Source organism: Podarcis raffonei, chromosome 3 (assembly GCF_027172205.1).
Source record: "Podarcis raffonei isolate rPodRaf1 chromosome 3, rPodRaf1.pri, whole genome shotgun sequence".
NCBI lineage: Eukaryota > Metazoa > Chordata > Lepidosauria > Squamata > Lacertidae > Podarcis > Podarcis raffonei.
Genome location: NC_070604.1, coordinates 58,933,784 through 58,948,755, shown reverse-complemented (window position 1 = coordinate 58,948,755; position 14,972 = coordinate 58,933,784). Strand labels below are relative to the sequence as shown.

At 40.7% G+C, this 14,972-nt stretch overlaps 1 protein-coding gene across 5 annotated transcripts in view; it reads right to left on the bottom strand.

The window, feature by feature from the left end:
- Positions 1 to 14,972, bottom strand: part of NCOA7 (nuclear receptor coactivator 7) — a 67,744-nt gene that overhangs the window by 24,113 nt on the left and 28,659 nt on the right. For 3 of the 5 annotated variants that reach the window (XM_053381844.1, XM_053381842.1, XM_053381843.1), the window contains exons 3-8: positions 14,155 to 14,399; positions 7,188 to 7,267; positions 3,388 to 3,495; positions 2,295 to 2,408; positions 1,643 to 1,768; positions 459 to 643 (exon numbers count right to left, since the gene is read on the bottom strand). In XM_053381844.1, the coding sequence (XP_053237819.1) occupies positions 459 to 643; positions 1,643 to 1,768; positions 2,295 to 2,408; positions 3,388 to 3,495; positions 7,188 to 7,267; positions 14,155 to 14,399 (858 nt within the window). Of the gene's footprint in view, positions 1 to 458; positions 644 to 1,642; positions 1,769 to 2,294; positions 2,409 to 3,387; positions 3,496 to 7,187; positions 7,268 to 9,677; positions 10,240 to 14,154; positions 14,400 to 14,972 lie in introns of those variants that run through there. The other 2 variants (XM_053381841.1, XM_053381839.1) reach the window with 2 other exon arrangements.

Below are 14,972 nucleotides of genomic sequence, written 5' to 3'. Positions count from 1 at the left end.
CACTTTATTTCATTTCCCAGTTCCTTTCCCCACCCCCCTTTACATTGAATCTGTGCTTCTTAATTCAAAAATTAAGATTTAAGGCCAGTTTACATGTCAAGAACAAGAAGGAGGTCCTGTCATCTGGACAGTCCAGGACCTCCATACACACGACCCATGCTTGCTTGCATGTGGTATTTTCCGGGCAGCAATGTATAAACAAGTTGTGGAGGGCTTTCCTCTCTCCACAAAGGAGGTCACTGTATACAACCTCACCACTTGAAAAAATGTGTGACCTGGGCGTAGCCTATACCACCATTCCTAATGAATGCAGAACTATTCTGCATCTCCCTTCCCTCCCTCCCTCATTAGCTGTTTTGCTCCTCAATTTCTTCAAAGTTCTCCTTTCACTCCCCACTGATTGTCCTCCACATCCCACTGGTTACATTCAAACATGGTCAACAAAGAATACTTCTTACGATGGCAGGGCATCTTTAATCTTCATGTGAGAGATATCGTTGTAGAGTGCAATCGAAACAACCTCATCCATGGGGCAAATGAGCCCGTACTCTTCACAGCCATTCTCAATTACCAGAGGGTCTGATTTGTGAGGATCAAACATGATGGTGTTGGGAGTGACTATCATGACCCCTCCTACCACACCCTTAAAATAAAAATAAATGAATTAGCACATCAGATTTTCAAGACATGTTGTCCCTTATGTTCCCTCTCCCAAATTCTTTATACACCCCTCATTGTCGTTCCCCCACCCCGCCCTTGCAATCATGTTTTCTACCAAAGTGCTCACTCTGAACAGACAACAGGTCAATACCCTACTGATACCAAGCAGTGATAAGGATTCCAAGTGCTCAAAACACATCTATCTTCAGCAGACAAGGCCAGGATTATAAAAGGGGATCAAGGTATTTAAATTTTATCCTTAGCTGCAATGAAATGGGAGCGACAGCTTGTTAATTAACTAGAGTCAAAATGTTAGAATTCACGAGTCAAGCAAAAACCATTCTTCTCTGATCTTGGCTGCTTCCATGACACCTATCAAAGCTAGCAGGCCTCCTTTCTCATGTTAGCATGACTTCATTTCTTATGCTGATAATTCCCAACAGGAGACTTGGATGGCTATAGCACACTGAAGGCAAAATGGCAAATGTCTCTGCCTTAGAGCTTAGGTACATGTAATATGCATACTCATGAAATAAAAGATTTGGAACACTGAAGGAGGAAGGGGGTGAATTTGCAGCAGGCACACAATTGGTAGAAAGACAGTGTAGTACTCCTTCCCTTCCTATGAGGCTTCTCTGTTCCAAATTACCTCCTCTTGCAGCTGCTGTCACCTAGTAAAAGCTGCTGCTAGACCCTAGCTATGTTTCTATGTGCATAATGTGTAGTTTGCTATTGAATCTTATGTGCCCAGAACCCCAAGCACACACACAGGAACCATCTACAAAACAGCCCATTTTAGACTGTGGTCAGCCTACTTAGTAAAGCTAATTTTCAAATGTAAATAGATTTGTAGACAATAAAGATTAACAGTTCCAACATTTGCACACCTTATGATACTCTAATTGTTATTTGCCTATCACACACACACACACACACACACACACACACCCCTGTTGCAAAATAAATCACCAAAGCCTTCTACCTTGCCATCTGTGAAGTATCGACAGTTCATTTTCAAAAACTTGACAACAACTGGCTCATCTTCCTCTGAGGTGGAAGACAGGACTCTTTGGATTGGTCTGCAAACCCTTCTTGCTAAGTCAGCATCCTTGAATGATAAAGGTTTTTTTAAAAAAATAAAAAACCAGCAGACATTTGTGTGCCACAGTTCCTTGTGCAGGTGGGCGATGCCACCACAGATTTCCCATTGTTTGCTTGTTTCTAGCGGCATGAAGAAAACCAGCAGTTCAAGCAGAGAGCCACGGCAAGCAAACAATGGAATATGTGGCAAATAGCCGTGGAACTACTATCAAGTGACCCTTATGACATGCCAAGTGTTCCCATGTCTATTGAAAATATGATAAGCAATTTTACACTTTCAAGGAAATCAAGAGCAGTAATATCAAAAGATAGTTTATACGCTTAACTGACTAGACAGTACTTTCTAAACAACAGAGTCTGTATAACGTCTTACTGGAAAAGTAACACAAAAAATCTTGTGCAACCTTAAACTCTAACTAATTTATTGTGGCATGAGTTTTTGTGGACCAGAGCCCATTCCCTGAAAGGCTATGCCAGAAAAAAAGTATTAAGATGCTTCTTGGCTAAAACTGACTCTAACATGAAAGTCTTACCGGAAGTTTATCATACTCTGCATCTGATGAGGAAGGTGAAACGGTAGCGCCAGGGCTTGAAGAAGCTAGTTTTGCAGCAGCAGAAAGAGGCTCACTATCTGGCACATACAGAACCTAGGCCAACCCCCCACAAAAGAAACAAGATTATTACAACAACATACACTGTGAAGACACAAAGCATTATTTTAAAGCACCAAGCTATATATATACACAACTATTAGCTTCTTGAATTTTGTCCCTCTCTCATTGCAGGATAGTGACAATCCTGACTTAACACAACCAACTAGTGAAGTGATTATGCACCTATAAATGTGTTTAAAATCACCTTAAATTTATATATATATATATAACAATATTTACAGTGCAATCCTATACATACCCCCTCAGAAGTAAACACTGTTAATTCAATGCAGTTTACCCCCAGGTAAAGGGGTATAGAATTGCAGCCTTAAGCACATATAACTGGTACAGGATTTCAGCCCAGTGCAGAAGTTATCACAGGTCTGCCTGCACCGATACATGCGAAGGGTCCCAGGTTCAGTTCCAGGCATCCCCAGATGTGTCTGGGAAACACTCTTACCTGAAACCACAGACAGCTGCTTCCAAGCAGTATAGGAAACGCTCTGCTAGTTGGACATATGATCTGAGCATATAAAGTCGTGTTCTTATAAAACCAGTGTTATTTTGCATGCAGACAGCAGGGAGGGGCTGTGCCACTCATCTGACTTCTCACTGGCTGCATAACGGCTGCATACCAGGAGGCAGCAGCAAGGTTGGTGTTGTGCAAACTCGCCAGCAGGTGCAACAGATTGGCTCCACCAGCGTGTCTGCACTGTGTCAACTTTATTGCTACGTCACCCCTTCCTTTATTGCTGCATCACTTTATGCAGCAGCAGCACAGCTCCACCATGCTATCCACCACTGTGCCCGGTGCATGTGGCTCTGAAGCCACTGCATGCCTACAATCACTTATTAGAGCATGGTGTCATTTCCATTGTTCCAGTTATTTCAAAATGATACTAGAAGAGCCTTCTTTAACTTCTTTAACAGATCACATCTTTTAGAAAATTGGATTTAATCACAACCCGGTTACCTGGCCCGGAACAATTGTGTGTGTGAAGAGCCTGTTGAGTTCCACAAGTTTATTTGGAGTGATGTTAAACTTCAGAGCTATGCTGTTCAGAGTATCTTGGCTTCCAGCCTGAGGGAGGGAAGATAGAAAGATTAAAATATTATTGCACTGTCCTCAATCATGCCTGTTTAAAAACAACAAATATAAAACCTAAATTTAGGAAGACCATTTCCTCGATGCAGGGGGAAATAACCAAAGTATGTAGCACTTCAAAAACCACCACACATTTCTAAGTAGGCTCTAGTCACAAAACAAAGTAGATTCTGGTGCACAAAAGCTTCTGCTCTAATAAATTATTAGCCTTTAAAATGCAATGGGACATGCACTTATTTTTTGCTGCAAGAATTACTGACGGTAGAGGAATGGCAGACAAAGATGATGGACTATGCAGAATTAGCAAAGCTGATGGGGAAAATCCAAAAGCAGAGTGAACAAGCGTTCCAGAGAGAGTGGAGTAAATTTATTCAATATATAGACAATCATTGTAAACACATAAAGACGTGTGTTTACACATAAAGACACACTAGCCGGGCTGCATTAAATCTTGCAATGTTTATTAAGAGGAACTTTTCTACAAATATGCTTAAAAACTAATATAATATTAAGAAAAATGTAGAATTGTGATGATATAAATGTGTGGAAATATGAGGTAGTTATATAAAAACCAGATGACGAGATGGAGGGAAGTCGATTAGCTCACTGAAGCTTAAAATTTGCAAAAGTAAATAAGATGTTATATCAATGTTAAAAATGGAAAATCAATAAAAAATATTAGTTAAAAAAATACAGTTATTTTTTGCTGCAACTGATTAACATGGCAATGCCTCTGGAAATGTATTTTGGCAGAATGTGTGCAACACTACAGAATAAAGTGGATTTATTAGCTACAAATTACCCAGTCTCTCTTACACGAGAATGCTCATGGCTTAAAGTAGATTCAAAGTTGTTGTTAATCTAACTCCCATTCAAACCCAGAGCCCTAACTTTTCTTGTATGCATTCTCTGGTGCTTGCATTTGACCTCTGGGAGCAGCCAAGATCAATCAAGCCTGCCAACGCATAAAAGTATCTTATCTTTGCAATACACGTGAGGCTTGTGGAAAATACTCCCATCTTTTGAATCTGGACTGGAGGGAGAATTTAATTGAAGGAACCTAAGTGAAAACAAACACTCATATACAACAGATCAATAGGATTGACCCACTTGGGTCTCTGTTTATAGCTAGTTAAGTCAATCCTTTATTGGCTTTACAAGATAAGAGGAAGTTGTATCCAGAGCAAACTTGTTTTCTAACCATTGTACATAATCCACTGAACCACAGCATGTGTACTAGAGCTTGAGCATGTAACAGCGTCTTGTACTTTTCACCCCATTCCTTCTTCTTGCTAATCTATTAATTTAGAAGCTTCTTTAGAACAGACCCTGGAGCTTTGTGGACAATGAAAACATCGATTCTAGGTGCAGTGGTGATTTTTTATAAAAAGACAAATCTGATTGCTAGAGATCAGAAAGGCTCCGACAGCCACCACCTACTCATACAGTCAAGGCTAGACCTACCCAACAAGGAGGCCAGTAGGCACAATTCCCACCTTCCCTACACTCCGTGAGTCTGCAGCCAAGATTATATGTGTAGAAATCCTTGACATGAAGGGAGATTCTCAAAGGCCAAGTACTCATGCAGAAGAACAGTACACACACAGAACCGCTTTGAGCATGTGATGAATGTGCAGGCAGATGGGAGTGCGACCATCAAGCACACAGGATGTTGATTAGCCTGAATAGTTCCACAACACCTTCACAGGTTCCTTTAACATGTTTGGGGTGAGGACTGTCAGAACTCTTCTATCATTAGGAAAGAGACTGAAAATAAAACCAACCAGGATCCTAACAAATGTATATGGAAGTCATATTTGAACTACTGCGTTCAATTCTGGCCATCACAGCTTAAAAATGAAAAGGAAAAGAAAAGGCAAGCATGGAAAATGGCAACCGAAAAAGATCAAAACTAAAATGAAGCATATGGAACTAGTTTAGCATGATGCACAAACCAGGCTGCTTTCTCCTCTGCTAGTCCACTTGGTAGAAGGAATCTCCCCCCCCCCTTTTTTTTTTCTTTTTACTGGACTGCAAAGGGAAAGAATTCCATACTGGGCACAGATAAGGGACTTCCCCCTCTTCCACAGGCAACATGGAAACTACTTGAAGCAGGGTAGAAAAAAAAATGTTTGCAGGCTAGTAACTTTTTGCAAGGCTATTGGGGGGGGGGGTCACACAGTTAAACTGACTGGCAATAAATTCAAGGCAGGAAAAAAATACTCCTGCATAATTAAGTTATTAAGGCTGCAATCCCAGACACAATTATCTGGGAGTAACCCATATTGTACTTAATGCAGCTTACTTCTGAGTAGAGACACACTGTATTGCACTGTGAATCTGCTGCCATACAATTTGTTGATAGCTATGGTTCATGATAGCTAAAAGGAACCTCCAGGATTCAGAAATAGCATATCAATTACCAGAGAAGGGAGGGGAGGCTGCTGAGTTCAAGATACGCATTATTACTACTACTACTACTACTTTTATTATTTACTATGTATGTGAATCAGATACAGGATATATTAAAAGTTATTTATACTGTGCAGCATCTGTGCAGCAGTGTCTGGGCGGAAATCGGTAAAATGTCCAAACTCTGCCAAAAAAAAGCTCAACCCTACTATAATTTTCCCTTTCTCCTGAAGAAGAGAAATAACTTCACTCTAAGATGCAACACACAACAGCAGCTTTCAAAGGCCAAAGTATGTAGGGCAACTGCATTATTATGAGTGGGGAACTGATGCTAGGCTACAGATTCTGCTGTAAGGATATTTATGAAACATCTTTCCCTGTATTTATGTGCCTATTGTACAGATTTAGTGAGATTTCCATGAGCCAATCAGGAACGTTGGAGCAGAACAAGCAACTTTATGAAAATTGGGTTTCTGGTTCACATCTAGGAAAAGACATATTCCATGTTATAAGTGACACAGTCCTCTATTTCAGGGGTCACCCAACTTTCTGGACCAGTGAGCACACCGGGAATTCTGAGAATGTGCCTGGGGTGCCCCAGCTTTGCTCTTATTATTGCAAAACTACTATTGCATATCACTTTGAATTTTAATATATGTGCTGCCGAAGCGAGCACTATTGCATATCACTTTGAAATGAAATAGTGCCTGCCGTTGCTTGCATGCTCAGTGAGGTGGGTAGCTGCAGCAGCGAGGACAACCCTGTGTTGGGCAGGTGGCTTCAGGGATTGGCACTGGGACCCCTACTTGGGTATGGGCCTTGGAAGACGCCCAGTGATTCTAACCCCTGCTGCTGGGCCTGGCTCCATCCCCTGCCCTATTGCTTGATTTGGGAGGCACTCCTCTCACATTTTGTTCTTGAGAACAGTTACTTGAAATGTGGTTATGTTTAAGAGGGGGTACTCAGTATAGGTAAGACTGAGCTAGTGCATGCAGGAACCAGGCAGGAAGAGGAAACAACCTCTTGTATATTGTGGATATTTAGAGAGACCTTTAGTGGGTAGATACCATTGGTGGTACTAGTGGAGACACAGGTGGCTCCTGCCTGGTTATACTCAGGAAAAGGATCGCTTCCTCTTGTGAATAGGATAAAAACAACAAATTAGGATGTAGAGGAATTGCATAGCATGGGGAAATAGAATGGGCATACCACTTCCAAAAATATTCATGCAATAGATTCAGAGCAGCTACACTTACCGTGTATTCTATTGTACCATGTGGCTTCTGAGAGACCATTTTCTTTTCTTTCTTCTCATTGGTTTTGGTTTGATTGTCCTCTGAAAGAGAAACCCGGAGACCGATTACCTAAAATGTAACTTTCAAATCACTAATTGGTAAATATAAGCAAAATAATATTAAACCAGGTTTGTCTTGGCCAAACATGAAAACTGGTGATTAACAAATCATAAATAATAATTATAATATTTATACCACACCCATCTGGCTGGCTTACAACATATATAAAAACATTATAAAACCTCAAATATTAAAAACTTTTCGATACAGGGCTGGCTGTCACAGAAAAGCTATTATTGACAATATTTTTAACAGTAATGCTTGAGTGTTGCATTAAGTAAGGGAAGTATCACTGATCTTTTATTGGTAGGCTGGTAGCCACAAGTGAGTTATGCCCTAAGCTAAGGTGGGTCACCAACATTTTCTTATCTGTTTGTGTTTTTAGCAAGGAGAAAGAGGAAGAAAAACAGGCATGCTGTAAATGGTAAAGAATTAAAAGTGGGTCAACGGTTGCAAGTTGAGGCTAAATGTGGGTGTTACGTCAGGAAAAGTTGAAATACACTGTGACAAATGTTAACGGCAAAAAACCCCGCCACTATCTACCTGAGGTGTACACAGCGTGCCTAAGGGCTTGGACAAAGTTGAGATCATGACAGGACAAATCACTCAGGCATTTGCAATATCAACAAGAATTGTGCGTTCTGCTGATGTCACAACTGCCTATGTGCGCTCTTTCCAGTCATCCAAGATTTTTATGGTTGGGGCTACTGGGCTCAGCAGGACTCCGCAGAAGACCTTGTATGGGCATTAGTCTTTTGCAAGATCAGAAAACAAAACTTATTTCGAAAGGATATCCTTTGTGTTCTGCTAGATGCTTTTGTTGAGGACATACATAAGCGATTAATTGTACAATACTGAAGCTTGATACTGTCAGGCCGTATTCACACATAAGCAGTAAAGGTACCTCTGCTGCTAACAGAACTAAAACATTCTAACATTGCCCGCATTAAACAAAGTTAAACATCAGAATAGCCTTATTATTTTTATTTCTAGAACCACTCTTCAGCTGATGATTGCAGGGCAGCACAGCAATACACAAAATCTTCCATTAAAAGAAACACAAATGAAACCAAATGCAGCCTTGAAACATCATAAAATATATTAATATCACCTCCAAAGTTCTAAGTGTCAGATAGACCCTTGTTATCTCTGCTTCTTCCAAATGCTAAATGACTGAACCAGTGCATCTTTAGATGGGAGGCAAAAAGAAAATAGTGAGGGGGTCAGGAAAACAAAGTGGGGAATGATGGGTCCATCTAGCCTACAACTCCTCTGAATGGCAGCAGCTTTTGAGGGTCTTCTTGGGCCTTTTCCAGACATCCAGCATCTCTTAAACTGGAGATGCCAAGGACACACAAAACTATGGCTGCTTCTCCCACTTTGAATATCCCACACAGGATCTGCTATATATATCTGCTACAAGAACCTACCTAAGGGCCAAACAAATTATTTTTAAAAATGTCTATCCCAGGATAAACATTTTGAAGAGCAGTATATAAATGTCTTAAGCAAAGAAGCAAGCATTTCTTTGAAGTTTCTTTCTTTCTTTTTAACCAACACCAGCCTCTGAGGTTAGAAATTTCAGTTGAAAAGGAGCAGATAAAGGGGGCCAGGCAGGAAAAAAGCAGCTGATTAACTCTTTCTCTTCCAACCATTTTGAAGCTCAGATTCTTCCTGCCCTACTTGCTTTTTACTTTGTAGAGGGGAAATACAGGGCTGTATATTTTCTTCCTTGGTGGAAACAAACAAACAAGCAAACAAACAAACCAGCATGAGATGGGAGATTTGAAGTGAAAAACCTGCTAGAAGGGAAAGGTATGAGGCCAATTTATCTTTCTTTCTCCACGGACACACACCTCCAACTAAAATCAACTTCAGAGACAATTTTTGTATGTGTGTGTGTGTGTGTGTGTGTGTGTGTATATATATATATATATTAAAGAAAACATCAGAGAGAAGATACATGTGCCTGTGTTTAATGTGCAATCCATCAGAATTACTATATGAATTTTTAACAATAAAGCATTGAGGTCCCATTTTCTTCCATAAGATTTGCTTCGGCATTATATTTACCATGGGAGTTGAGACTTCAGCTAGCTGTCCAATGATGGCTGCTTAATGTTTTAAAACACTTAAAAAAATAAATAAACATTAAATGTACATTTCTAGGTGATTGTCATTATCACATGTGCGCACACAGTAGCGGATATGTCATGTTTTCAGTGGGAGAGCTGTAGATGTAAAAAGCTGTAATGAAAAATATGGTTAGGTATCCTCAGATAGCTCTGAAAGCCCATTCACCTTGTCTAGTTTCCCAAGATCTATTCTCCCTGAGCCCCACTCCTCCATGTGTGATAACCATCAGCAGACAGGAATCAGTGGTTTGCATACCTAACAACAGGTAAGGCTGCCTGTAATCCACACACCAGGAAAAATGCTTTGGGGCTGAAAAGCTGTGCATAACCTTTAGGAATTTCTTCTTTGCCATCTCACTGTGATCAATGGCCACAGCTTCTGGCAGAGACTCACAGCTGTCCCCGGTTGCAGAACTGTAGCCTGAAGATGGCAAGCCCTCTTCCCATTCCACGTTAATTATCCTCCCCGGGAGTTTACAGGCGGCAGCGACAGCAGCAGCTTGGCAGGCCTTCCTGGGCACTTCCGGCAAACAGCTCTTGCAGAATCCTCCTGGATGGTGGGCACAGCAACACTCGACCGCAAACATCTTTAAGCGCAGGAATGCCAACAAGTAACCTCTAAATCATATGTCCAAAAGTCCTGAGTTTCCCCTTTTACAACTTTCTTTTTTAAAAAAAAAAAAAGCAAGGGAAAGGTTCTTTGCCACGCCTCTGCTAAATCAGCCTCGCTGGACTTGAAAGCAAGCAAGGCTGACGGAGAACGGAAAATAAGCCACAGCAAAATCACTCAGAATACAAATTGGCCAATATCCCCCCACTCAGAGAAAATTAGAATCGAATAGTGCCGTTACTTGAGTGTGTTTGTGCGTGTGAACACACACACTCTCTCACACACACAAAATCCCCATCTTTTTCTCTGCTAGGGAAGTGGCTGAGGAAGGGGCTTGTCCAAGTCTGTGGAATCCAGCTCTGAGGAAAGTGAAGCAGATTAGTGTAATTCTGCATACTCCACCCCTCAGCTGAAATATGAGCACAGTCTCCTTGTAGCAAAGGGAACAGGAGGATCCCAAGGCACAGAGAGGGCACGTAGTGTGCTGAGTTTTCACAAGCAGGGCTTACGCTAATTTTGGTATCTCTCACAACTCGATCATAATGAAATTTATATAGAAATTTCCACAGCTGGTAACTTTACAAGCGCTTTTGCATTCCCATCGTATGTAATGCGAATGTAAAACATGTACAGAGGACTAGCTAACACATTGGGAAGATGGGCATGGAATGTTGGGGGGTTGTTTAACACAGGGGTGGCAAATTTCCAGTTTGGAGGCCTGATCCAGTGCCCTCCCCCACCCAGCAAATTTTCCTGGCCTCTTGATAAGATCCCATCAATTTTGACAGTGGTGATGAAAATGAAATGAAGTGAAGTGAAGCTGGCACAGCATTGGGTGTTGCTGGGTGGTGTCGAATGTTCTGTTGAGGATGCAAATCACCCCCTCCCCATAAATCTTAACAATCATCTGATGAGTGTAGAGGTAGAAATATCCTCTCCAACATGGATCAGCTGAGTAAGGTTTATGTGTGGAGTCACATCCACCACTTCTCTTTGGCCAAAAAAGTCTAGCCCCACCCCCCACCCCTGGTTTAGTGTTATGAAGATAAGCCACAGTGAGTCTCAGACTCACACACTTTTCCTTTCTCCTCCTCCAGGATGGTCATGAGAATATCTTTATGTTCACACACAATATATAACAAGTTATACCAAGAGTCCATCAAATCCAGAACTCTCTTCATTGCCCTGGTGAGCACTAGCTCTTCAGGATTCTCAGGCAAAAATCATCACAAGATCTATTAACTGAGATGTTTTGGGACTGAATCATGACCTCATACCATCAAAACTTTGGGCTCCACCACAGCTCCTCCTAAGCATCAGTTACCAGCTTTCTGACTTTTACAATCTAACATATTTTTTAACAAATATTGAATAGACAAGTGTCATTTATTCTGATAGTCAGGAAGTGTATTTACAACTTGAAAATAGGTTGAAAATTTTGATCTCATCCCAAAAAACGATGTAGCCCCAGTCACCACAGGGATGACTAGAGGGGGAAAGATTTGGATGCCACTACAATGCTAGCTTTGAATTTATTTGTTTTTACTTGTTAGAGCAGTAGGTTTCTGGTTACTGATTTACAATGTTACGCCTTTAAACTTTGCCCCTTCGGTGGAAACAACCGTGTGAGGAAACAAGGCAATAGCTTGTAAGGACGACATTGAAGGAAGCTACAACATAATTGTTAACTAGAAAAGCTGAATCCAACTTAGGTTTTTGGTTAGCCAGCCCAGCCATTTGAGGTTCTAAAATGGACCATCATAAAAAATAATAGCAAAGGAATAAACCCACCGGTGTGCCCTCAGGAGATGGCCACAAATCAGACATTTGAGCCACTTGTTCTGTACCCGGGGTTTGAAGCTATTGGTTCCTAATGAGAAGCAATATAACCAGACCTTCTGTATCCAGCTACGTCACTGGCAATTGGAACAACTTCCGTAAACCCAACAGAACTGCCCCTCTGTCTCCTCCCACTGCACATGGCCCAAATCTGCTTCAGGGAGCAAATTTCAGGTTGCAGGGCACAATAGGAATATTACGTTTTAAAACCTGGCATCATACTATCATTTGATGGAAGCCTTAACTCTTACCAGGTATGTCTGTAACTCTACATAGATGTGTAGGTAAAAGTAAACACACTATGTTTTTCACATACCTTCCCCCATCCCAAATACAGCCTTCAGTCCTGTATTACCTATTGCCCCAGAGGACTCCCCAACTCTGAGATGCATATTTGGGGCAACCATGGAGTGCCACAGTGCATAATGGAGAATTGAGAAAAATGTGGTGTTGGCACCACCTTGTGAAAACAGAAACGCTTTCTGCTTGCATAAAGCCACTACAGGATGCAACACAGAGACTGGTTAAAACCCGTATCAACCAGCATCAAATCTGGAGCAGGAACAAACAACATTGCGCCCATCAAATGTTATGGACTATAGCTCCCCAGGTTGGGGGGAATGGGAGTTGCAATTCAAAATTTCTGGAGGGCACCACATTAGCTACCCCAGCTCTGGAGTATACCATTCAAACAATATTTGGTTTTCCCCCCTATATCAACAGGTATTTTGTGTTGCTTTAGTTGCAAAAACGAAACAGGTGATTTTGTAAAAACACACACACAGATATCTATTATTTCTCTGATGCTCCAATTCAAATTTAAAGTGGCATCAGAACCTTCATTATCAGACTGCTGGAGAAAGGCACAACCATGGGATCTCTAGCAATGGAAGAAGCTAATAGTCCCTTTTCAAGGTTGCTAAGAAGGCTGAAATTGCACTGTTGCCATGTAAACGCTAAACAGATTCATTATGCTAGCAAAATGTTTTATGGCTCTCCTGGATAGCTGTCTTACAAGCTCCATTCTAGTTATTTGGAATCTTTCCCAACTTCACGGGCAGACATTATCCTTGTAGTGTCCTGCCAAATGATGGAGTCATTTTTGCAGATTCTGTTTACTCTTTAGACGGTTAATGGGCCATCATAAAAGTTACTTGGGCTGGGCAACACATGCCGTTCTTCATATTCTTCCCAACAAGGAAAAGCTAGAGCAGTGGGGCATTTTTACCTGGGGGGGGGGAGAGGAATAATAAAGTGTATAATGAAGATTGAGACAGATACTTGCTACTCAAGAGTCTTTCACTAAAACTGATTAGCAGTAGATTAGGGATAGACAAAAGTGCTTTTTCACAGAATGCACAGTTAAATCATGGAATTCACAGCTGTGGGATTTGGCGATTGCTATCAACTTTAAATGCTTCAGAGAGGAATTAGACAAGATTATGGTCCGCCAATGGTTAATTAGTCATGGTGGCTATAGGATCTTATGTGATCAGAGACAATATAGAACTGAATTCAACTGGTTAAAGAGGCAACAGCAGAAGAAAGACATTTCTCCATGACCTGCTTACTTAGTGATATTCCCAGGGTATCTGGTTGACCACTGTAGGAAGAAGGATAAGATATGATCTTAGTGGGATTATTATTATGTTCTTAAGTCTTAAAAGACGTGTGTGTGTGTGCACATTCAAAAACCTCCACACTGCTAACTAACTCTTTCAATAATGTTATATTTCACTTGGTTAAAAGATATTTTATACTAAAAATAGAATGTTTTCAACAAAATGAAAAATTGCTAAGAAGCAGAGAGATTAGGTGAATTCCTTGTGGCTAGGAATCCTTTCAAACTGTTACACTCATTCCACTATGCTTTACCTTTCCCAGTCTAGCTGGATCCAACCTCCACTTACAAGGTGCCAGATTGGAGACAGGTGCCCATTCTGAAGGTAAAAGCCAACCCATTCATCCACTACATTCAAATATGTAGAAAGATATTTTATTTTGATGCTAAGAAACTTCTGTCATTTCTAATACATAGAATCTGTGCTTGCAGATGGACTTCGCACGCTTAACCAGTCCTGCCAAGATTCAGCAATGTTACAGAATCCAAATGGGAGCTTATAAAACTGAAACGTGTTTATATATTCCATATTGACTTACAGAAGGTTACTGAAGGTATAGCATCAATATAATGATAAGAAAAAACACAACACTACAGACTGTTACACTTTAAAAGTACTTAAAAGATTTTAAAGAGGTAATACAGTATTTGCCTTAAACTCACCAATACTATAGTATCGCTTAAGATCTGTGCGCCTAATATCCTTTGGCTGACTGCTTTTCTTCTTCTTTTTCTCCAAGTCCTCCTTTTCCCCAGACTTTTTGCCATTTTCTTGAGAGCCATTGGTCTGCACCAGAACAGCTTTACTTCCATCATCTCTTCCAGCCTGAGTTCTACCTGTGGGGATCCCACAAGCATTTGAGGAGGCTGCCTCTGAATTTTGCTTAGCTAGCCTCTTCTTCTTCAAACTAGAAAAAAGAAACACAATAAAGCAATATAGACAATAAACTAATTTGCAGAAATCTCATTGGCTAACCATTCATCATTATAATTTTATGTACCTTGATCCTGCTAAATTGCAATGATCAGAATAACAATTCTTTGTTTATCTAATTTAGCATACCTTCCAACATTTCTCTGATGAAATTCCATGATAATTTTACTATTTATACCCCACACATCTTACAGGGTTGCCCCAGCCACTCTAGGCAGCTTCCACATATTTAAAAATATAAGAAAACATTAAACAGTCAGGTGATTACTTCAAAAGGGATCCCTCTTAGGGCCTATCAGGTAACTGGAGCCGAGAGCAGTTCCACTGGCTGCAGTAGTGCAGCCAATACAAACCAAACCTTCATCTGCTCCATACCTGATGCTACGCATGACAACTTATTTTTTTATTAAAGACCTATAAGCATCCAAACTGACACACACAAAATGAGACAGATAGAATCTTAAGATGGCACAAATTTTATTTGTAAAAAAGCCAACACATTTTTACCTGTGATTATCTTAGGCTTGCACCAGAGCTGTAAAAGGAA